General features: G+C 43.3%; 1 protein-coding gene across 2 annotated transcripts in view; it reads left to right on the forward strand.

Moving 5' to 3' along the window:
* Positions 1–24,755, forward strand: part of itgb8 (integrin, beta 8) — a 117,566-nt gene extending 92,811 nt beyond the window's left edge. Inside the window, exons 11-15 of one of the 2 annotated variants that reach the window (XM_078538863.1) lie at positions 5,267–5,489; positions 14,483–14,580; positions 16,695–16,814; positions 20,070–20,236; positions 20,370–21,671. In XM_078538863.1, the coding sequence (XP_078394989.1) occupies positions 5,267–5,489; positions 14,483–14,580; positions 16,695–16,814; positions 20,070–20,236; positions 20,370–20,486 (725 nt within the window). In that variant the 3' untranslated portion in view covers positions 20,487–21,671. Of the gene's footprint in view, positions 1–5,266; positions 5,490–14,482; positions 14,581–16,694; positions 16,815–20,069; positions 20,237–20,369; positions 21,672–24,671 lie in introns of those variants that run through there. The other variant, XM_078538862.1, reaches the window with a different exon arrangement.
* Positions 24,756–25,022: the final 267 nt, after the last annotated feature.

The raw sequence follows: 25,022 nt of genomic DNA on the forward strand, positions 1-25,022 counted from the left end.
AAGGGTCATGAAGACTCGAAACGTTAACTGATTTCTTCTCCACCGATGCTGCCGGACCTGCTGAGTTTTTCCAGGTAATTCTGTTTTTGTTTTTATCATTAACTAAGACTGCTCTGATCCAGATCTGCCAGCTGCTGCAAGAGGTCCTGCTGTTTTACTTATTTGTGCTACCAGAAATGTTGCATTTCTGCACCACTGTTCTCACTATTAATGATACTGGCACTTTCAGTTCCTTACACACTATATTTGCATTATTAATCAGTCTTTTAAGAATGTGATGGGGAGATTTTTTTCTCTCAGAGTCTGTGGAATTCTCTTCCCCAGAGAACAGCGGAGGCTGGGTCATTGACTTTATTCAAGACAGAGTTAGACAGATTTTTGATGGACAAGGGTGTCTAGGGTTACGGGAGGCAGACAGGAAAGTGGAATTGAGACCACAGCCAGCACAGCCATGATTTTTTTGAATAGCGGAGCAGGTTCTAGGGGCCGAATGCCTACTCCTGCCCATGTCCTATGTACCTGTTATTTGCCCTCCAAAACATCAAGGAAGTTTCTGACAACCAATTCCGTCATATATCCACCAACATCAACAGGCCTCAAAGCCTCAGCAACACACTAGTTTTGATCAAACGCCTGGCCTCCTGATGAAGCAGGTGGTTAGTGATTGCACCAATGCAGACATCCATGTCTTACCTGCGATTCCATTTCCCCAATGCACAGGTAGTTTGCTACCATCAGCAATAAAGCATGCATGTTAAATCATGCACATTCTCATGACATCTTCATTTTGTGCCAGTTTTGCAAGCTGCTTCTTTCCAGTTGAGATTACAAGATTGAAGGATGGCCCATGGGGAACAAGGGTTTTACTGTGGATCATCATTCTCCTGAGAAACTTCCATACTGAGTGAAGAACTGGTAAAACAAGGTACGTATTAGAGTTTCTGATCTCCATTGTAATTAAAGGGTACAATCAAAAGGAGATAGGGTCAGTTATCTCAGATGGTTAGACTGTGGTGCTTAATAATGCCAATAGCTTGGGTTCTCTTCTACTTGTCCCAATGAGAACTCATGGCATCATTGAGCCATAATGAGAAACCCTCGGACAACCGGGACACTACATGAAATGAGAGAGAGACAAACAAGGATGCAATTTTCAAAATGAGACTAACCAGCATTATGAATAAAATTTCCAGTTCTGACTCCCTCAACATACTCAATGCCTCTGGTGTTCGTAATGGATTTCTAATAGGAAATAAGGACTTGCTCATCTGCTTCTACTTGTTTCTCACTGTTCTTTTCAAGGAAAATTTATATACTTTAAATTAGAATGTTAGTAATATACACAGTGTAAGCATGCAAAATACTTAAATGATAATGTGAGCAATTCAAATATTATTACTGCAACCAAAGTAATTTTAATATTGTTGGTGATACTTTCATGTATTGCTTTGAATGTTCACAACTAAAATGCTAAGAAATGTAATATTGTGTGCCCAGATATGATAGACAATAAAATGAACCACTATGTGGCTCCTTACCTTTACACTTTTGTTTTAATTCAAAAAAATTACTCGATCAGTTGCAGCTCTCCAAGTTGCTCTTAGCCTAAAGATTAAACTTTTGTAATGCTGCACCCTTCCAATTAATGCCTGCAGGCATCATTCTCAAAGAATGTTTTAATGAACTTCTTCCTTTTTTCTACTGTCATGGAATGAATGTATATGTTCTCTTACTGCCCATAATTAGAATGTTTTGTATGGAAAGAGGTGTGTCTTTTCTTAACCTTGGAGTGTGTGTTCCAATTAATTCAGGAGGAAACCTTAGTGAGTTTATAAATAAATAAGATTAAAAATTCCCCCACACTTACCCAAATTAATGCAATGTTATATACACTTGATCTCGTGCATGTGTGCACACACACACAAAGACTGGATGCAGATAAAAATAGTACACTTTTAAAGATTACAGTTAATTCAGTCTTTGATTTACGATTTTCCACCTCCCACGTGGCTGGCCTGTGGTTTCTTGAATAGGTTCAATGACTTAAAGTTGAAGTAAGGGTCATGTAAAGCAAAAGGTTCACAACAGGTTGCATGGTTCATTGTAGTTGAATGTCTAGGAGAATGGCTGTCAAGTGAACTTTGAAACTGAAACAGTTTAAATACTTTGGTTGCTTAATGACTTGCAGCTAGTTTCAGAGTCTGGATCTCAGACTGGCTGACAACTGATGGTTCTTAAAAGGCAAAGATGACACTGCCTTTTCTGCTGCTGCGGTCTCCTTGGTGTTTCTTTTCTGCCGGCGGCCCTGGTCTCTGAGTCTTTGGATAAAATTCATTATCTCAAGCTGGTTTTGATCACATGACCAATACAGGCATCAACCAACCAGAGTTGTTTGGAAGTCCAAAGCCATCAATACACAATAAGAGATAGATGATGGTCTTTCACATATAACTTGTGGGTAGCTGGTCACATCAGCTTTCTTTTGTTAAATTGTAAATCTGGAGACATAGAATCTAGGACCCCATTGCCTCTTTGTTTTCAGTAAGCTTAGAACAATGGCAGGCATGAATTCCACAAAGGAGGGCTGTCTGGATATGTTCATTCCAAGGGGAGGTTCCCCGCCCAGGGTGATTCAGATACACCTTTCCGGAAGCTTCATTGTCTGTGTTGGATAAGCAAAGGTCATCTGACCCTTTGGCAGCCATGTTAGCAGTTCATTAGTGTCCATTTTAAACAAATAAAAGACAGTTCCACAAGCTTCCATAAAAGCATTGTCCATGTTTAAAGATATGAAAATGACATGCCTTTACTTGAGCATTGTGTTTGGAAATTTTCCCTTGAAGCACTACCTTCTTCATGTATGAATAGGCATTTATACTTAAGTAATCTGTGAATAGTGTCTGAATTAACGTTAAGTTTTGTGATAATATGTGTTTCATAAAACCTTGGCTTACCTTTTTGACTTTTCCAAATACGCATCAGAGACAAGAAACCAACTCAGCCACCAGCACTTAGTGGAAAATCACAGGCATGCACCTGTCATTTTCTTTATACTTTGGCAATGGGTGAGTTGCTGGTCTCCATTGTAATCAAAGGGTACAATCAAAAGGACATGTGGCCAGTTGTCCCAGATGGTTAGAGTGTGGTGCTTTTTAATGCCAGTAGCTTGGGTTCAGTTCCCATACCAGCGAGGCATAATCGAGAAATTTAAGATTTCAGCCTGTTTTTATGTGGCGGGACTGTACTGAGATTATTTGCATTTTGTCTTTGTTGAACTAAATGTCCTGCCCCACCACAAATATGTTCCTTGCATCCAATCCGGGCAGAGAGAACAACGCTAATATAGTGGTGAGTGGATCTCAATATACATTGAGGTCACCCCTCTATACAGCAATGTGCGCTCATTACCATTATTAGTAGAGTTGCTATGATAACATTGCAAATTTTGCCCTTAAATGCCTAATGGGGGTTTTTGTTATTGGTTGCATCACTTCCAACAAATATAAGATCTAAGTCTGGAAAAAGTTTAATTTCAAGTGTTCTTGCCAATTCTTTACTTAACAGCCATGAATAATAACAAACGTTTGCCATTAGTTAAATATGTGAACCTAGATTTTGGGTTTTGGTGCACAGATTCATCAGTGGCAAAGGATCACCAATAGTTATTCCACTTACATAGCCTACTTTTTGTGCAACTCTCACATATTTCCCCATATGTGGGGAATTCTCTGCATATGAACTGAGTACAGAACCCAAAAACTAGAAAGTCCTGAGCAGCTGGAATGACAATCGCAATGCAAGAATTCTTTGTCTATAGATAGCTGGCATCGAGCCCATGGAAAATTCTGCCAGCAGCCAGTATGAGGTGGGGAGGTGACCTAGCCAGTATTAGTGCAGATGCGATATCGTGGATGAGCGAGCAGAGAAATTGTGTATGGGGAACAGAGCAGGCAGAAGAAGAAATGAACAAAGATTGGCTTTATCCATAAGGGTCGCTTTCTTTACAGGAACTAATTGTTTTGCGACTAGCTGCTGTAAGACAACCGGCCTTTAGAGTCTGGTGGGCCCCACTTCTGCCTTCCCGAGAGTACAGGATGCTTTGTTCAAGGACATTTGGGGGGCATGGATAGAAGGGCTGGCAGGAATTCCCACTGAAAACCTCATCCTGCCAGTCTTACTTTCAACCAGACTGACAGCTTCAAAGAACAACCACAGGAATTGTCTTAAACAACAACTTATATTTATTTAGAGCCTTTGATGCAATAAAATGTCCCAAGGTGATTCACAGGAGCATTATAAAGCAAAAGTTGACACTGAGCCACATGAGGTATTAGGACAGATGGCTAAAAGTTGGAGAAATACATAAATTTTAAAGAGTGTCTTAAAGGAGGAAAGAGAGGCAGGGGTTTAGGAAAGGAATTCTAGGGCTTATCGGGCCTCGGCAGTTAAAGGCACGGCCACAATGTTGAAGCGATTAAAATCAAGGATGTTCAAGAGGCCAGAATTATATGACCACAGATGTCTTGGATGATGTGGGGCTGGCTGGAGGAGGTCACAGAGATAGCGAGAGGTGAAACTATGGAGAGATTTGAAAACTAAGGATAAGAATTTTTATAATTAAAGCTTTGCTTAACCAGGAGACAGTGTAGGTCAGGAAGCACAGGGGTGATGGGTGAACTGGACTTGGTGCATACCCCAATGTTCTAAGTCTGGCATAACAGGATCCTGCCCTATTTCTCTCATCCTCTCTCATAGTCGTGCCTCAAAGGCTCCAAAAGCATTGTAGGTTTTCAGGACTATACCATCCAATGTCCAAATTAGATTAAAGTGGAGATTCATTTACCTTTTGCTAATGTGGTCGATCAATTCCCTAATCTAGAGCCCAGTATATTTATATCTAATTGTATAGTTCTCTGACAGGATCACATTTGATAAGTTGTGTAACGTATTCATGATGATAATTGAAAATGAAAATAGCCACTTTTTGTTAATGCTTGCTCTAAAAAAGAATCATTTTACCAATGCTTCAATAAATAAAATTCCAAGTGTGTACTTCCCAAAATTTGTTTTCATAGTGTTTTCACACAGTCTGCTGGGAAACGTAACCTAACGTTCTCATTAAATCGGAGTGAAAGTCTGTGAAGTGACCTATGAATGATGTTGATTATGGTGAATCGGTGTTTTTGACTACAGCCAACAAACTAAGACCTGGCATGCCTGTTTAATTAGCGTTCTGAAACTTTAATATATCTCTCAATTGTTTCAGGCAATGGCGAATGTAAAGGAGGGGAATGCCAATGCTACGCCGGCTGGGAAGGTGAAAGCTGTAACTGTTCTTCATCCCTAATGCCCTGCAGGACAGGGCAGGGTCAGATCTGCAGTGGAAGAGGGGCATGTATCTGTGGTAGATGTCATTGCACTGAATCCAGAGTGTCTGGTCGTTTCTGTGAGGTTTGCCCTACATGTGAAAATTCCTGTGAAAACAGCTGGTATGCTTGTGCATTTCATGCATACACATCATTTTACTGTTTTTTACATTTAGCACTTGCTGAAATGAATCTAAATGAATAGCTTACTTTTCACATCAGTAGAGATGGTCCAACACAATATGCCACAGTGAACCATACATTTAGAATGGTTATACTATACGAATATATGGTATTAACTCTTTAAGCACCTAAGCATAGCAAGATCTTTAGCTTTTTAACCCTAATGTGAAAAAAGAATTTAAAAAAAAATTTTCCTTTCACATCGGTGCCTGTGTAATAAGTGCCACCAAAAGGGGACTGTTTATATAATTGTGAGGAGGGTAAAACAGAGACTCCTCTGTCACACCAGTAACAGTATGTGTGTGTGTCTGTATTATTGCCAAGAATTTCCTCTGAACTTCTACTCTGCTGCTGTAACTTGTACCATGTTGCAGCTCCCACTCATCATAATGTTGCTGTTGTTCCCAGTTCTGCAGAAACTGCTGGTCCCCAAACCCACGCCAACCTCAGTCTCCCCCTCTCCCATTTGTCTGAGTTCCAATCTCCCCAATCTCCATTTCTTCAACTCTCAAGCACCGATGGCCCCCGATACCACCCCCCATTTCATAGTCCTTCTCGTTGACTGTCTGCAATGCAGTTTCTTTCTTTTACCCCCCCTCTCCCCACCAACTTCCAATATCAAGAATTGGGTGTGCCACAGTTGGTTCCTGTTAAACACTAGCAAAACTGAAGCCATTGTCTTTAGTCCCCATCAGAAACTCCTTATCCTTGCCACTTCATCCATCCTCCTTCCCAGTCACACTCTCAAACTGAACCAAGCTTTTTGCAGTGTCAGACTCGTACCTGACCCTGAGCTGTAGTTCTAACCCCATACCCTCTCTGTCACAAAGACGTACTGCTTACATCCGCATAACATTGCATGCAGATGCTTTTGGTTTTACCCACCTGTGGCTGAAACCCTCATGCCTGAGATGCAGGGAGAATGTGAGGAAGAACTTTTTATGTGGCCAGAGGTAATGACCTGGAACTCGCTGCCCATGAGGGCGGTGGAATCGGAAACAACCAATGATTTCAAAAAGAAATGAGATGGGCACTTGAAGGAAATGAACTTGCAGGGCCACGGGGATCGAGCAGGGAGTGGGACTGACCAGATTTCTCTGTGGGGGTCTGGCATGGACTCAGTGGGCCAAATTATCTCCTTTTGTGTTATAACTCTATGGGCGGGATTTAACTTGCAGCCATGCACACAGTTCTCAATGTCTGCAGGCCAGGATGGCTTCACTCAAGATATGGCCCCAAAAGCCAAGAAGATGGCAGCACACAAGTTCAGCGACACTTCACTTGAACACCTTTTGGACACTGTGAAGGCCCGCCGTGATGTCCTCCACCCTTGCTCTGGCCGCAGGAGGCCCACCAACCTCATCACAAAGGCTTGGGAGGTGGTGGCAGTAGTGGTCAGTACCAACGCTGCACTGAAGAGGTCTGCCACCCAGGAAAGAGGATTGAATGATCTCATCTGTGCCACCAGGGTAAGTCAACCATCTCATCACTCTAAACTCTCACACTCTCAAACTCATCACACATTCACTGGCATTTCACTCACTGCCAACTCAAGGGACATCACCACTCACTCTCTCACACACACATCTTCATCTCCTCTGCAGATCATGTCCTCATCCCGTCCATGGCACCACTCACCACCCACAAATGCCAGGCATCCTTCTCATCGGCCCTGGCTTGTGTCCTGCTCACACTCTGCCCATCTGTCTTTATGCAGGAGAAGATTGTACACAATTGCAGGGAGAGGTCCCAGACCGGCACCAGGATTTTCCCCTCGGCGATTTGGGGGCAGGGCCCGCTCACCGAGGGGAAAATGACGCAGGATGACGTTGGGAGGAAACCCTGACATCATCCCAGTCCATTTAAATCTTCAGGAAGGCAGGCAAACAGCTAAATCAGCTGTCCGCCCGCCGACCTGTCAATGGCCAATTAAGGCTATTGACAGGCTAATTAACCTTTTTAAAGACCTGCCCGGCCTAGTTTAAGGCTGGCGGGCAGGCCAGGAGCCCCAGCGGGCTCCAGATTATTCATGAAACTTCATCCACTGGTGGGATGAAGTTTCATGTCTGTTTTTAAAAAATTTAATTAACTTCATGTGTTTCTTATTAACATGTCCCATCTCGTGTGACATTGTCACATGAGGGAGACATGTTAATAATTTTAATATTTCTCAATTCTGCCCCGGGGGTGGAGTGCTGAAGCTCAAGGTGCTAACGGAGTTCGAGAACAGAGTCATCGAGCTGGCCATAGAGGACGTGGACCATGCCTATGGTGACGGTGAGGTTGATGGCAAACGCCCACATGAGGATCCTGCTCCAGATCATCCATCAGTTTATGCTACTGTAAGTGCAATCTCCAGTTTTTTACTCATTGCCATGCACTAATTATCTCTGCTTTCTTCCATAGACACCTCTCCCACGCACCTGACACCCTCAGCCAGCCAGACCCTCAGCTCTAGCTCCGTGGACACAGCAGCCTTGAAGGCCTGTCACAGCACTGACCTACACCCTCCACCAGTGCAGAGACTCGCATCTCGGTGGGACCTAGATCTACAGTAGGCTCAGGGTCATGATCCGGTGAGCACAGTGCACAACTGATCTGCAGCAGGCGAAGGCAGGGACATCCGAGGTCACCAGCACTCAGAGGACTGCTGGAGATGACGATTCAGCTGAGTCCGAGTCAGATGATGAGCTCTGGACTCTTCTAAATCAGTTGCTGGAGCTGCAGCGACAAGCATGGGAATATCAGGAAGGGATCTCAGCTGCATTCCTCAGATTGGAACAGACGATGGAGGAGTCTGTCTGCCTTCACTCGGAGCTCATCGCGCCGTCATGCCAATGCACCGAGGCCAACACTACTAGGATGGCAGCCACTATGGAGACCAGAACATCGGTCCTGCACTGCTACAGGAACTGCACTTCATTGGTATAGACACTGGTGGCATCCATCAATGTCAACGCGAGAGGCGTGTGGGGCACCTTGATCTCATTCCAGCTGCCCCTTCCCCTCGAGAAGTCAGCCATGGGCCCTCGGGCACCCATATGGAGGAGGACCAGCAGCTGGGCACCCTGGGGCCATCCACTCAGGTGACTGCAAAGTGTCCGGCTGATCCCAATCCCTTCTTCCTGTGACCTCATCACCTCCAGCTCCACAGGCCGAGGAGGGTGCAGCCCACAGCAGGAGACCCAAAGCAGGCCAGGGTCCTCCATGTCTCAGCCCTCTGGAGGACGTCAGCTGAAGTCATCACAGACAACAGGTTGTGGCAGTCAGCAGTTTGCTTCCACCTCCACTGTGGATGTCAGGGATGCATCCAGACGTAGCAGTAGGATTAGGGAATCAAAAAAATAATAGGAGCGCGACGGTGGCACGAGTGTTCACAACAGGTAATGTTCATAACTGTAAATAGAACCATACCCACTCCACATCTTTTGTGTATGCCTCCTTGTTATGATGAGCTGTGTTGCTGTCACTCAGATTGCACACAATGTGCCCCCCACCCACCCCACCCCTCCCCCCCTGCCCCCACTGCCTGTCACACATTTTGCGATCATGGGCCTCTTGTCAAAATAGTATCTTTCCATATCACCACAGTGTGCGGCCCTTTTCATCATTCTCAACATCAGTGATGTCTCGATCTTAATGTTAAATATGCTTATGGAGCGAATCTCATTCACATGCTCTGCAGGGTCATGTCATCTTTATTCTTGGTTGTGGAAGATTGAGGCAGAGGTGTTCTCCTATCTTGTCTGCATTCTTGAAAGGTGAAGGTGCAGTGTACAAGAAGTGATGTGTTCACGCGTGGAGAAGGGTCATAAATTGTGCAACTCCATGTGCTCTCTGTCTTTCGGCAGGGTTTTCATGCTATGAGCCCTTAGAGTGCGTGTGAACTGCTGTCAGCCAACATCTGCTAAGCTCACCAATAAGTGGGGCACCTTGCCATTTCAAGGTGACGAAGTTCGGCCCCTCTCAGCCACATTATTGTCCTGGCGCTCGAACATCCAACCTTGTGCACCTCCCACCCTGTAGCTGTGTGTCTTGCGAGGACAAGGCTCTTGTCACAAGTTAGGGATGCAGTGCTGTGCATCCCCTCATCTGAGCACGCGCCGACGCCACTGATGCTAGTTCCTGATGGTCATTTCTGGCAGGCAATAGAGGCTTTGAGCAGGCTCTGGAAGCGCACATGGTTGCTTTAGACAATTTATAGGGGAGCGAAGGGATAGGAGTGAGGATGTACTAAAGTTGAAGTGTGCTCTTTATTCGCAATGACGCATGACCTTGAGGGCTGCATGGTGTGTGTGCATTGTGGACTTGGCAAGGGCCAGGGCTGGTCATGAGGACACAATGTCTGTGTTAAAGAGGAGGCATTTTAATTTCTGGCAGGCAAGTGTTTGACGTTCTCAGGCTCAGGTGGTCCACATCCATATCAAGTTGAGAATAAATGCAGCCCAGGATCCCTCACTGAGAGTGCCGGATGTCAGTGTGATTTATGCACCACAGGCAACTGAGTCATCCATAAATGGATTCACAGCAGCAGAACATCATCGGCTGCCTTGCCCAAGTGTGAACTACCTGATTCACAATCGATATTACAAAGTTCCATTGCTTCAGGTGGAGGAGGATTGAGGAGCTTTGTCACATTGAAGACATACAGCTACGAAACCACTGAGAATCGTGCAACAGCTCCTGGCTCTTGCAGGGTGCCATTGTGACTGGGATGCTGGAGACAAGCTAGAAGAGGTAGCACCTTTTGACTTCTGATGCCAGGATACCCTCCTCCAGTTAGCACCTCATCTCAACAGGGACATGTGCTGCCAAGGGTTCATCACCTTTCAAAGGATCAGATCGCTATCGCATTGAAGAGCCTGGGAGAAATGAGAGGAAATGCATTACTGTAGCTCATGCTGGCCCATGATGGAGGGCTCTTGTCCAATAGGGTACTCACTACAACTCGTCATACTCCTGGTGGAATCTGGTGGCTATCAGGGCCTCATGAACATGCCTGCATCATCTGGCCTGTGCTATGGTCTCTTGCTCTACAGCCTCGCCTTCCTTGAATTCATCACCCTCATTTCCTGAGAGGTCCCCCTCATCGCAGGAGACATGCAGCTCCTCCATCTCATCATCTGGCAAGTTGTCCCCCCTTTGCAGCACCAGGTTGTGCAGCACGCAGCAAGACATGATGATCCACGAGACCGCGTGGGAGTGCTCCATCAGATCTGCCCAGTCATCGGAGCTGCATCTTTAGGATCCCTATGGTCTGCTCCATCAATGCTCAGCTAACGCCATGAGCCTCATTGTACCTTCTCTCTGCAGGAGTCTGTGGCCACCACATAGGCATCATCAACCACATCCTTTTTGGGTACCCTTTGTCACTGAGAAGCTAGCCCTGCATCCTGTTTGGTCCCTCGAAGATGTCCGACATTTGTGATTTACTCAAGATGTATGAGTTGTGGACACTTCCTGGGTATCTGGCACAAACCTGCATGATCAATTTCTTGTGGTCGCCTTGTGGTACATTGAGCGAATGGTAGCCTTTCCGGTTTATGTATTGCAGTACCTGTTGCCAGGGAACTTTTATAGCCACATGAGTGCAGTCGATGGCATCCTGCACCTGTGGGAACCCGGCAATATCGGCAAAGCCCAGTACTGTGGTGCCCTGGCTTGCTCGATCGCTGTCGAAGTTGACATAATTGTGGGCCTTGGCAAAAAGGGCGTCTGTGACCTCATGAATACATTTGTGCTTGGATGTTTGAGAGAACCCACAGAGGTCCCCAGTGGACCCTTGGAAGGAGCCACTGGTGTAGAAATTTAGAGTGGCCGTTACTTTCAGAGCCACTGGCAATGTATGCCCTCCCAGCCCCCGTGGCACCAATTCCTGGAGAATGTGGCAAATGTGAGTCCCCAGATCCCTGGACATGCGGAGCCATTATCTGTAGATAAGACATACGAGTTTTCTACGCCCTGGGCCTTGCCAGCTGCCTACACACGACGTCCCTGTGAACCTTATCTCCTGCGTCCGGAGGAGGCCCTTGGTCTTGAGGGTCATGCTCCTCCCTTTAGCGATCCAGGCACCCCCGTTGCCAATCTTTTCCTTCTTCTCTCTGGCCTGAAAGTGATAATGCTGGTGGCGATAAATCCAGCCTCCACCTTCCTGGTCTCCTCTCTGCAGTATCAATGAGAAAGAGATAAGTGTCAGCATTATTCTCCAAGGGTCTTCTTTCTGTCAATGACTCTACAGTGAATGTGGGTTCAAGTGCTTTGTTCCTTTGTCGAGAGTACTCATCCCTAAAATGATTGCCAGTACGAAGTGTGTATCAAGGTTCCCGCCTCCAACACCACCAGCCATCACCACCCCCCCACCTCCAACATGAATGACTGCTATGACATTGCTTTGGCTAGGCGCTTAGATGTACTGCTGCTTTCACCCAGGTGCTGTGAGTCTCATTTACTGCACTCTAACACTACACTCCAGGGAATAACCATGAGGATAAACAATCATTTAGGAAATGAGATTATTTGAGAGGGTCCCTAGGCTTCTCTTTAGTAAACTGTACAGCACCAACTTTCTAAAAGGCTTCTGGAGCTTGTTCATTCACCCAATTGCTTTGGAGTTCATTATTACTCTGGGGAATTTCCATGCTGTGAACAAGGGGTTAAAACAAGGAGACCGATTAGTGCCACTTTGCAGGATTAGTCTTGCATGAATGGGCATCATTGCTTCGCTTTCCTGATTCCCTGAATTGTCATTGAAAGGATCCTAACATGTCTCAGCTGTGCCTCTCTCCATATTTGGGAATGCACAGCCAATGTAATCGGACCCCACCCCCTCCCAGTGCATGCACCTACCCTCCAATCCGCCCACAGACCCTACACCAGCAGAGCTTCTCCTCATTTTAATTTTGCCATTGCTGCAGGTTGAAGGATGGTGGTGCAGAACGCTCACTGCCAGACCAGCTTGGACCCTCCCAGTGTGAGTATGGAAACCCCTCCCTCTTTCCCTCACTCGCAGACCTCCCCATCCACCCCCGTATTCCTTGATCCCGTCGTGCTCTGTTTGTTAGCCCCTGAACATTTTGAAGTGGATGTGCCTAAGGCCGTCCCCATCTTGAAGCCAGTTATACTGTTCAACATATACCCCCCACTGACCCTGCCCCCAGTCATGCGCCTTAATGCAATCTTCCCCACTTGTCGCCCCCAGTATAGCCCTAGCCCTGTAACCTTTCCCTTTGCCTCAGGTCAGTTCCCCATTAAAAGCCTTACTGCTGGTCTGGTAGGTAGAGACTTATCTGTGGCACCCCACTGAAAGCAATGTGGTGCTGCCTGCGAAGCCTGGCACTGATTCCAGCAAGCAGTGCACACTGCAAGGTAGGCGAACTAACCTCAAAGTCACGAGCAAAGTGCATGTCGCTTATATCCTGTTGTGAAACACGTCATTCTAATTGCACGCTGATGATCCAGCGTGGGGGGATGATTCAGGCGAGCAGGACTTGTAATGAGATGCAAATGTATTAAAATGACATTCCTGATGTGCCGTGGCCCGTCATTGATGGGTGGAGCAGATGATTGTAAACTGGTTTCAAGACGACATAAAACTGATTTTTGTCACTTTGCAGGATTAGTCTTGCATGAATGGACATCATTGCTTCGCTTTCCTGATTCCCTTCATTGTCATTGAAAGGTTCCTAACATCTCGCCATATTTTTCCCGGCTGCCTGCCATGATGCCCATCGCGAATGGGGCAGAAATACGCAGCCTATGACTATGATGTCTATGTTGCTCTCCTTTATAACTGTTTGAAACTCATCTGTTTGACCAGGTTTTTAATCCCCTCTTGTAATATGTCCTTTTATTGTTTGGTGTCCATTTTTAATTATGTCACTGGAAGTGCCTTGGGATGTTTTCTATTTAAAAGTGTTATATAAATTTAATTTGGCATACATTGTGAACTTCCATCATTAAATAAAGTTTTGTATAGTATATATCAGCAACAGCATTGTGAACTCAGTACAATCAAAGCATGATGTATATGTAGGCAAGAACATTGGAACAGGAGTAGACAGTTCAGCCCCTGAAGCCTGTTCTGCCATTCAGTTTATGACTGAACTGTACCTCAACTCCTGTTATTTGCTTTTGCTCCATATTCCTTTAAACCTAGCACAAATCCTCCCTTACCTAGCACAAATCTATAAAGCTTGATCTTGAAAATTTCAATTGACCCACTATCCACAACCTTTTGGGGACACGCTACCAGATTTCCAATACCTCTTATGTGGAAAAGTGCTTCCTGACTTCACTGCTGAATGGCATAGCCACAGCTTCCACTGAAGACTCCCAAACATTGCAGCCTCAATCCAAACCAATTTCTGCAAGGGGCCCAAAAATGGATGTTAGGTCTCTCATTTACATGTGTAAGCAGCCCAATGTCTCTTTAGGCAAAAGCAAAATACTGCGGTTGCTGGAAATCTAGAACAAAAACAAAAATACCTGGAAAAACTCAGCAGGTCTGACAGCATCTGCAGAGAGGGATACAGTTGACATTTCGAGTCCTTTAGGCAGCTGCACAGGACACCTGAAAAGTTGCCTTTATCAATATGGTGGCACTTGTAACACAGATGCAGATTGGGTGCAAGGTGTTGCATCCTGAAATTGATCCTTTTTGCCCATGGCTTCCACTTACAAATGAGGACCAAATGTGTAATTCAAATTTGTTTTATATTCTTAAAAACATATTTTTGCATTGTTTCCTTTATGCCCCCAGTGTATTTGGTGAGCTTGATTTTTGCCTAGTGACTCTCATATGGTCAAGGATCTCACAGTAACAAAACTATATATACATTTGCACATATTCAGGTATGAATACACAAATGCACTGAAATGAAATGTGTATACTTACATTAACGTTACTGAAGGTTTATCTAACTTTTCATTTCTAGGAAGTGTGTGCAGTGTCATGTGTTAAACTACTGGGCAGTGTCTCCTGCCAATTGCACCATCTCATGTTCTCAAATGGTGGTGGTGGACCGGCTTTCAGGTATCTATTTCTTTTTGGATTCCACTGTTTCAGGTTCCGTGCTTATGCTTCACACTGGCGGGTTTGTGGGGAGGTGCGGGGGTGTGGTGTGTGTGTGGGGGTGTCTTTAATAATCGATTTAACCTTGTTAGAATGGAGAAATGCTCCAAAATCTGTTCTACAAGTACATTACTATCCTTGGGATCGCTGCTTCAATCTAATCATGTTCCCTACATCCCAACTCCTATTACTCTCTCAGCCCTTGCTGTTAGAGTTCTCCCACTTAAATTTTGATACTGGATTCAGATTTGGCTTTTACAGTAACACCACTTTCATGTGACACTGTAAAGGAGCAATCTTCTCACGATACATGAATAATATCACCATGGAGTAACAATTCAGGTAGTTCAGGATATGGAAATCTGTATAGTATACACAAACTGATGTTTATTAATCAGGTTTGTCATATCACCATTGTTGCAAAAATGGTTGCAAAAATCTCTGTCAGATGGCCATGTATTGCCTCGAATCTGTAGAACAGTGAAAAAAAGTGAAGAGACAAAGGTAAAAGTCTCACCTGTGGCAGTGTTGAGAAATGGGCACTATTGGATCCTGCCCTCCCCTCTGCCATACACCCTGTCCAAATGCCCATCCATTATTTTCCTTTCTTCCCATTGAATTCAGTCAGTTGGGATGTAAATTGACTGGCTGATCCAATATTTTCCCGTGTTTGACACTGAAGCTTCCAATACATGTCTAAATGTATTATTTGTGTTGGGAGAAAATAACCGTCTTAAAATTATTCTTGAAAGCTACTTAACAATTTAACTGACACATCGGACTGTTTTTCTTTTTAAAATGGACAAAACCTCTGAATAATTTCCTATGATTACTGGTTAATTAGTGGAGCTCCCAGAATATACGCTTTTTTTCTATTTGGGAGAGGATGCACAGTTCTAACACTGAACTCTGTGTATTGAAAGTGGAGAAATGTACAGGTCTATTTTCAGAATTCTTCAAATAACGCAGAGATCAACAATTTAAAAAATAGATATAGGGCTGAATTTTTGGCCTATCGGGCAGGCGGGGAGCCGATCCCTGCCGGAGAAGCGGGCTGCACTGCCATTTTAAGTGGGTGGGCCAGTTAAGGCCTGCCCAGCGTGATATCTGGCGGGAAGCGCTATGCACTTCCTGTGCGGGCGGGGGGCATTCCCCAAATGCGCGAGTGCTGCCTCAGGGAGATCGCTGAAAGGTTTTCAAACTTTAAAAATAGAAAAATTAAAAAATCATTAACACGTCCCCCTCATGTGACAATGTCACACGTGATGGGACATGTTAATAAATTGCACAAAAACTTTAATAAACTTTTTAAAAACCGACATGAAACCTCATCCCGCCCGTGGATGAGGATTCATGTTTTTTCTATTTGCCGCTGGGGCTCCTGGCCTGCCCACCAGCCTTAAGGTTGGACGGGCAGGGCCTTTAATTGTTCTAATTATCCTGTCAACGGCCTCAATTGGCCATTGACAGGTCGGCAGGCGGACAGCTGATCGCGCTGTGCCCCTGCCTTCCTGAAGATTTAAATGGGGCGGGATGACGGCGGGGGTTCCCACCGACGTCATCCTGTGTCGGCGAGCGGGCCCCACCCCCAACTCACCGATGGAAAAATTCAGCCCATAGTATTTTTCATGGATTGTCACAACAGGTGAATTAGGTTCTCAATAAAAGACACCTTAGTTTTTGGTAGAAAACTCTACCTATCTTCACTCTTAGAATCTTGCCGCCCCATCCCTCCCCAAAGCTACTCTGAAGGACTAAGCAGCTTGAATGGCCAATAACAGAAACCATATGCTATTACCCTTAATGATAGTGCTGCATTTGTGCTTGTTTTGTCTCTATTTTTTATATTGTCATAGACAAATGAGCTGCTCAGGAATTTGAGCGTAAATTCCCTTTTACAAGACCTACGCAAATTTCAGTGTAATTTCTGTGTAAATACAATCTCAGGAAAGAGCTATATTTTTGATACCATTGGTTTTGCCTTTAACTTAAGCCGGTAGGAGCTCTTCAACGGTTGGATAGCATTGAAACTTTTTTTTTGTTGACCATGTCATTAACTTATGTTTTGTTCTCAGAATTAGAGGAAGAAAAAGCACAACACTGCGTTTTTCAAGCACAAAATAAATGCTTATATAAATTTAAGATGGTAGCAACTGACACTGAAAAAGAATATCTTTATATATTGAAAAACCCAGGTAAGTGTTTTATGTAATTACATAAAAACACAAGAAATGTCAGGACTGAAAATATATCAGTTAGCCCATCAAAGTTCATCTTTCTATTATATTAATTATTTTTAATAATAGTCCCATTGTACTTGTTAGGGGGAGTTGGCAGGGTGTGTGAAATTGGGAGTTGTGGTGGGCGATGCCAGAAAGAGTTTGGAGGCTGCCAGGTACAGAGGTAGGCTGGGCGAAAGACCAACCTTTAATGCCGACACTTTGTTGGAGATATTCAAAAATTAATAAAACAAAACACAGCCCTCACGCCCCACACAATCCCCATGCCCTATCCATGCCAACCCATGCCACCTCAGGCCCCCACGTACCCATGTGCCTCATACCCTCTTGGCCAATCTATGGCCCTCTACCCACCCCAAATACCAACTCATGCCAACCCCTGCCCCCCAACCACCATCTTTGCCTATACACCTACCATGCCAACTTATTCTATATCCACCATGGGCAGACCTCAGGAGCCATGCTGAGATTAAATAAAGTTCTTAAGTGTCTATTGATGAATTAATTACTTCAAAAAAATACTCTCATTGATAAAAACCCATTCACTATATTCAGCTCCCTTTAATCCCTTATAAAAACACGCTTTTGTATTCATAGTCCCACTTCAAAGACTTTATAAGCACTTGGAGCTGTTTGTCAAACCGTGAACTGACAGGCACCACATTGTAATAAAAAATTGTGAAGTCAGTCATACAGCACTGATCCTGTAATGGTAAGCCTCAGGCTTATGCCAATGAAAGAATGAAATAGCAAGCATGATTTTTTTTTAATGCAGCAGATTTTTTCAAACGTTAAAGGGCAGGAAATTTAAATCCTCTGTCAGCTTGACTGCTCTCTTGATAGTTCCAACAAGCTTGACAGTTCCCATGTGTTTATGCACTTTTTATGCACATTCATGTCTAATTTTAACAATTCCAAAGGTCACCTAAGCTCTCCTAAAGAGCACATTACCTCTCCCAAAGGTCCCGGGACCATATGCAAAAGGGTACCCTACTTTCCCAAAGAACTCCGGCAGTTTAGACCTTCTCCTACCAGGTCTAAAGTGCACAAGTTGTATTTTGGACATCCCACTAGCCATAATCAGATCTGACCAAGGCAGCTGCACCTAATATGTGGAGTTGCCTCCATGACCCATAGATGCACAATTTAGAACCTTCCCCATTGCCCCATTCCCCCGCTGCCCGCCGACAAAAATGGCAGGGGCCCGGTTCAGGAGCAGGACTTCCAGATTTATGCCTTTGCACAGCCTCACTGCCTGTGAGAAAATTCAGGCCGTACTTCAATAAGGGCCATTGTAACCACTTCCTTTTTCTAGACATCAGTCTGGAAACTCTTTCAGTCTTTCCGCACAGCTTATTCTTCTTTACAATTGGGGATCAGTCTTGATTTTTTTTCAACATTAATATTTTGAATATGATGTTAAATCATAACATTACGGATTAGAAATTTATTAGGACACAGCCGTGACAACTAATGTGTCAGAGGATCATTTGAACCTGGTACTTGGCAGTGTTCTGTGTTTGGTAGGTGACTCCCTAAGTAGTGCTTTATGGTTAGAAATGCTCTGGATTTCTGCAATGCAAGCTAAAACCCTGATTTTACCTCCCTCACTTCCTTGTGCAATAAGAAAGGGACATGTGGAGGATTGAAGTATCTGCAGCATGGCATTCAAGGGGGGACTTTTATAATGGAGCCACTGTGCTGAATCCTCCCAGAAGCCCACTGGTATTACATGCCAATCAGGCAGTTGAGTAATCACTAGTGGGCATTTCGTGGGATCAGGATCCCAGGGATGGAAAGTCCTACCCATCAAGAGCTGCTGGCTAATCAGAGGCTGACTCCTCTTTTGTTCTGCAACAGTTGGGGGAATTATGGCTGCTGCTGGAATGACACCCACCAGAGGCCCAGGATCATGGAGTGACCCACACCAGAGCTAATTGATGGCAGGAGGGGTTTTGTAAAGGGAGGGTGGTTGCAGTGGAGAAGTGTGGAGGGGAGTCAGCAGCAAAGGCAGGGGGCGGCTCTCAGCAGACCCCCCCTTTCCTGATGCTGGGTCCCTCAATCAGGCATGGATTAATATCAGCAACTGTGGGAAGAGGTCCTTAATTGGGCTTTAATTACCCATTAAAGGCCTAAATTAGGCTGTCCATGGACCTTTCCACCATTTAGAGGTGTCAGCTGTGGCTCAGTTCATAGCACCCTCACCTTTGAGTCAGAAGGTTGTGGGTTCATGTCCCACTCCAGGACTTTGAACAAAAAAAAAAGTCAAGAACTGTGAATGTACTCGAAAGAGTTACATCTTCTTTAAAAAGCATATCCCTGGCTAGCTCAGTCGGTAGAGTATGAGACTCTTAATCTCAGGGTTGTGTGTTCGAGCCCCACGTTAGCCGCTGAAATGTTTTAAAAATCTGATTAAGAATCGTACGGTCTGGAAAAAATTGACCTTTCCACCATGGACTTAATCGGCAGAAAAATGATGGGGAATAGGGGAGATCATAAAATACTGACCAATGAAGCCAGTCTGCACACGTACACACATTTTTACAGGGAAGTGAGGTCCTCATTGGTATTCAAAACTCAAACACTTGGTGTCAACCTTACCAGGGACATCAAGAATTCAGTATCAGCAGACCTCCTTGTGTGACTTGGTGTCAATTTTTGAGCTGATTTGCACTTCCTGCTGGAAAGAAATTCATGGGTCAGATATGATTTTCCAACCGCTTCATCTACAATTTTCCCAAAATTTCCAACCTGCACAGCTCTGCTCGAAAAGAATTGAATGCTTTATGTTGAGAATTGATAAATTCTAGTGAAGTATTACTAGAGGGCATTTTTGAACAGCATTAATTTGTATTAGCTAATAATTTGAATTAGGCTATTTTGATTATAGCTGACTAGATTATTAAAGCACATAGTCAAAGAAGAGAAGTCTTAGCTGATGTTCTGCAAAGATTTCTTTGAACTTTGAGTAAATCTATCCTTCAGGCTGTGTTTGCCTTATCAATAACCCAATGAGCCTGCATCTGCAAAATCTAATATATTGTAATTAGAAATTCCATATAAATTAACTGATTTTTTGAATGTTGAATTTTTTGAGCATTTATTTAATTACAGTAATGTGCAATACATAAAGTCTCACATTGAAGTGAAATTTTAAATATAAAAGACGTATAATGTTTTCAGATTATTATTTTTATTATTATTTTGCAGAATACTACTCTAGCCACAATATCCTTGCAATGTTTCTTGTCTTCTCTGTTGGTACGGTTATGACTGGATTAATCATTGTGGTGGTAATCAGGCAAATAATGATGCACTGGAATTCAAATGAACCAAGTCATCCTGGAAGCAATTGTAAAATATCTCCTCCACAAAAGGTAGAACTAATAGGTTATAGATTTACAAGCGGCCAGAAAGTTTAAAATTGTTTAGATTATTTATTGTAATTCATCATGAGGGAAATATACTGGGAAAAACTATTGAAGGTACAAATTTCTTTTCTTTTTCAAGGGAAAAACTTCATTACCTATAGTTAGTTCAAAAACTATAGCACACAGGCGTAACAAACCGGAGGAGCACCATGCGTACATCAACAAAATGCAAGTAATTCAGAAGCTTGACCTGTAACAGAAACATTACAAAAATATTACAGGATTCCAAACTCCTTCATGGGCTCCAGATCAAATGGCCAGCTCACAAAATAGATATGGATGAGGAGGGCATGTTCAATATATCCAAGTTCACCCATCCAGAAAAGCTGACAGTGCCAATTCTTTATCATATTACCCAACTGTTTCTTAAATGATTTGAAAGCTTTTGTCTCCATTTCCTCACCAGGAAATCCACTCCATGTGGGTGAAATTGGTCTTGTGCGGTGGCATAATGCAGGCAACAGAACTGGAAAAGAAAATCAGACAGGGTGTATATCAGGCTGCTGATTCACAAGCGCCGATTTTGTGCTACTGCCCGGGGCCAATTTCACTCCCATGTGTTGATTACTTTTCACGAAGCAAACTTTATGACATCAGCCTTAAGTTAGTTTTTCACTATTTTGAGCCTCTATCCACTTGACCTATTGTCATGGCTTAACTTTAAGTAGTTCTCATTTACCCTTTCTACACTATTTCTTATTATGTACATCTATGGGGTCTCCTCTCAACCACCTCCTGTCAAAGCTGAAGAGCTCAACTTTCTCCGGTCTGTCTTCATAATTCAGTGACACCAGGAATATTATTGAGAAAACTATTTCCATAGAGAAACCTGTTTCCTTCTCTGTTTCCCAATTGATGGCATTTATTTAATCCTAAAAAGCTAGTGAAAAATGTTATCTAATAGGCAGCTAAGTACAAGGTTTAACATTTTACTGCAACTAAGAGTTGCATTAAAAAAGTCATCAAGGTCCCACATAGCGTGTCAAGCATTGGCATTCTTTTGTTATGGCAATAACGGTTTAAAAGCATTTCTGGCTCCAACTAATTGAAATTCAATGAGAGTTAAGTCAAAATGACTTCAGAAATAGTGAACTCTGTAGAGGCATCCTAGAATTCTGTGAATGTTTAGTATTTTAACAAAACATTTTGTTTGTTATATGCCGTACTCATGAGAATCACCAATTTTGGAACTGAAGAGAAAGAGGTGAGATAGACCAGTAATGAATAACTGCCTGTGCAATAATATTTGTAAACAAACCACTGGAAATAAGTGCATTATTGTTATGATTTTTGTTATCACTACGGGGGAACTAAGTTTAACAAAATACAGAATCATCAACAATACTGCATTAGTACTGAAATCTGTGAAACTATTTTTTCCAAAAAAGAGAATACTGTGATAGTCCAATGACTGCTTAACTCTTTCACCTCTATTTGCCAATGTTATTGAGAACAAATGTCTGACTGGTAAGATCTATATTTACCTTATGGTTCCTATTCTCATGTTTATTTATTTTGAAGTTGATAAAAAGCTGATAAATGGAATTTGGTGTGTACTGAATATCTGAAACACAAATGCTACAATCCTTAACGAGGACGAACATCCAGTGAGAGTCTCCCGCTTGCCTGGTGTAACTGTGTTGAAACAGCCACCTAAATCACCCGAACAATGGTGTGGATGCTGTTTAAAACGTTTTTCAGGGATTTCCTTGGCACTTCCACCAAAGTTACATCAAACAAGTAGGAAAACCTCCATGCAAACTCATCTCTATATTTTTAAATGTGAGCCGGGATTTTTATAAGGATCAGGGTTTGGAGGCAGGCAGGCACATAGTTTGGCGCCGCCGGTCTCCGTGCCAGTTCATTGCCGCAATCCCAATACAGAGCCATTTTGAATGAGGGCAGATTGGGGACGGATAGGGCTAGATAGCCAATTAGGACCATTTGTTGTAAATTGTGAGGTCTATTAAGGCCATGTTCCCAGGCCAGCTGGAGTTTCCAGTCGATGATATGGGAAGCCCGCATTGATCTGGACCATTTCCAGGCCAACATTGTGGGAGGGTTGATCAGAAAAGATCAAGCAAGGAACCCATAATGGCCACAAGGTGCTGGAGCCCATTCCCTGGCCTTTAATTGGCTGGAGCCAATTGAAAATTGCAGTGGCCATCGAGGGTTGCCAACTGTGATTAAATAAATCCCTGGAGGTTTCATCACATGACTTGCTCCCACACTCCAGCCATTAATCGGCCAACAGATCCATCATTGTGACATACCGCCTTCCTATGCCAATTGGAAAGCAGACAAACTCATTATTGAATTAGATGATGCTTGACTGTCAGCCAAACAGCCTTTATTTCCCATTTTCAATATTTTCATAGCTGGTAGAGAGAACTGTTTAAAGAAAATGACATAAAAAATTTTTTTTAATGTCCAGACGACTTTTCTCCAGGATTGCACACAGCAGTGCCCTGGAGACTGATCTTCAATTCCTGGAGACACCAAGCCAATCCTGGAGGGTTGGCAACCCTATGACATGCCTAAAGCATCCCATGCAAGGATAGGACCCGGAACTAGCCCCACATTCCTGACCCTGATTGAAAATCCAGCCCGTGATTTCTATATCTTTTCATTTTTAGAAAAATCTATGTTGTAAAATGGACTGTGTATTTCCATAGCAACTTTATGTATGTTACACTTACAAAATTGGCTGGTGAAAGAGAGGTTGTTCTTTAACCTTATAAACTGGGAATTATAATGTATAATATTATCGTACCAAGTTAGCCTTTTCGTTTGAAAAATCCTCTATCTGCTACTTTGATGCTGGCATTAATCTATTTCTACAATAATATATTAAAGTCTAATTTCCAGGCTTATACTTTTGTTAGTGGGAGTCCTTTAAGAGGGTAGTCAAGGATCTCTCCCATATATTGGAACTGCACAAAATGCAAAGAATGTATTGAAACTGCAGTTTCAACTCCAGTTTACCTACTTTAATAAAATCACATCCTGCTCCCCCCTGATACTGCCTATCCTTATTGTATTTTTATATACATCCATTCGTGCTACACAAGTGCCAGACAAAGACCATCTCCAGCAAGAGAGAATCTAACCATCTCCCCTTGACACTCAATGGCATTATCATCATTGACTCCCCCATTATCAAAATCCTGGAGGGTCACCATTGACCAGAAACTTAATTGGACCAGCCACATAAACACTTAGCTAGCAGAGCTGGTCAGAGGCTGCATATTTTTCTGTGAATAACATACCTCCTGACTCCCCAAAGCCTGTCCACCCTCTACAAGGCACAAGTCAGGATGTGCTGGAATCGTCTCCATTTGCCTGGATGAGTGCAGTTCCAAAACAAGCAGCTCAAGACTCATCTGATGTATCTCTGTGGTGGGAAATGCAAGCTTTTAAAGCATTCATTCTCTCAAACAGAATCTGACAATTTCTTTAAGAGCAAAACAATAGTACTTCACAAGCAAATTGGGTGGGTGCATAAAGGGCGGTTGATTCACTACCTATTGTTTTCTGCCACCACTGAAAGTTAAAATCTATCCTTTTCTTTAAGCAGTTTGATACCATCCAGGACAAAGCTGCACACTTGCTTGACACTACATCCCTCCCTCACTGCACACCATGGCTGCAGTATGTACCATATACAAGAACTCACCAAGGTACTGTCAACACCACTTTCCAAACTCTCAACCTCTACTGCCTAGAAGGACAAGGGAATCAGATGCGAAGGAACACTACCAACTGAAAGTTCCCCTCCAAGTCACACAACATCCTGACTTGGAAATATATCGCTATTCCTTCACTTTCACCGGATGAAACTCCTGGAGCTTTTGCCCTAACAGCACTGCGGGTGTACCTATACCACATGGACTTCAGCAATTCAAGAAGGTGACTCATCACCATCTTCTCAAGAGCAAATAGGGCTGGCTAATAAATGCTGGCCTTGCCAGTGATGTCCATATCCCATGAACGAATAATAAAATAAATCCTGCACTAAAAATCCTCAATAATTCCCCCTGCCTATTAGTTTGTTAAAGCAAAGGATAGATTTTGACTTTCAGCGGTGGCAGAAAATAATAGGTAGTGAATCAACTGCCCTTTATGCACCCACCCAATTCCTTTCTTGTGAAGTACTATTGTTTTGCTCTTAAAGAAATTGTCAGATTCTGTTTGAGAGAATGAATACTTTAGAAGCTTGCATGTCCCACCACAGAGTTACATCAGATGAGCCTTGAGCCTTTTAATGCATTTATTTAAGAGCATATACTAACTTTAGTTAGCATTATTTACCTCCTCTTATGTGCAAGGGTATATCTGTCCACATACATACATGTTTATATGTGTATTTTTTTTCCTGTAGAACTGTGAGTAATTCTATGATGCACTGGTGGCAGGATAGCTATAACATAAGTATAAAACAACTTTCAGCTGTATAATTTATGATAAATGAATGATCCATCAAGACAGGGAGATTTTCTGGATCAAAAGTGAGGAGAAGTTTTGAAGAATTGATAGATCAAATATTTATGTTCATTATTATATGGGAAGGTTCCTCCCTCAGTGGATTGTTCTGGTTACTGTTCATTTCTAGCATTATTGAACTTGCTGTGTTGCATTACTTACATTTCATAGCCTTTTTATATATAAACGTAGAAATTATGGGTGCCCAAATGTGCAGACAAACATTTAACCCTTAAATTATTCTCCTGCC

Source organism: Cetorhinus maximus, chromosome 3 (genome assembly GCF_964194155.1).
Source record: "Cetorhinus maximus chromosome 3, sCetMax3.hap1.1, whole genome shotgun sequence".
Lineage (NCBI taxonomy): Eukaryota > Metazoa > Chordata > Chondrichthyes > Lamniformes > Cetorhinidae > Cetorhinus > Cetorhinus maximus.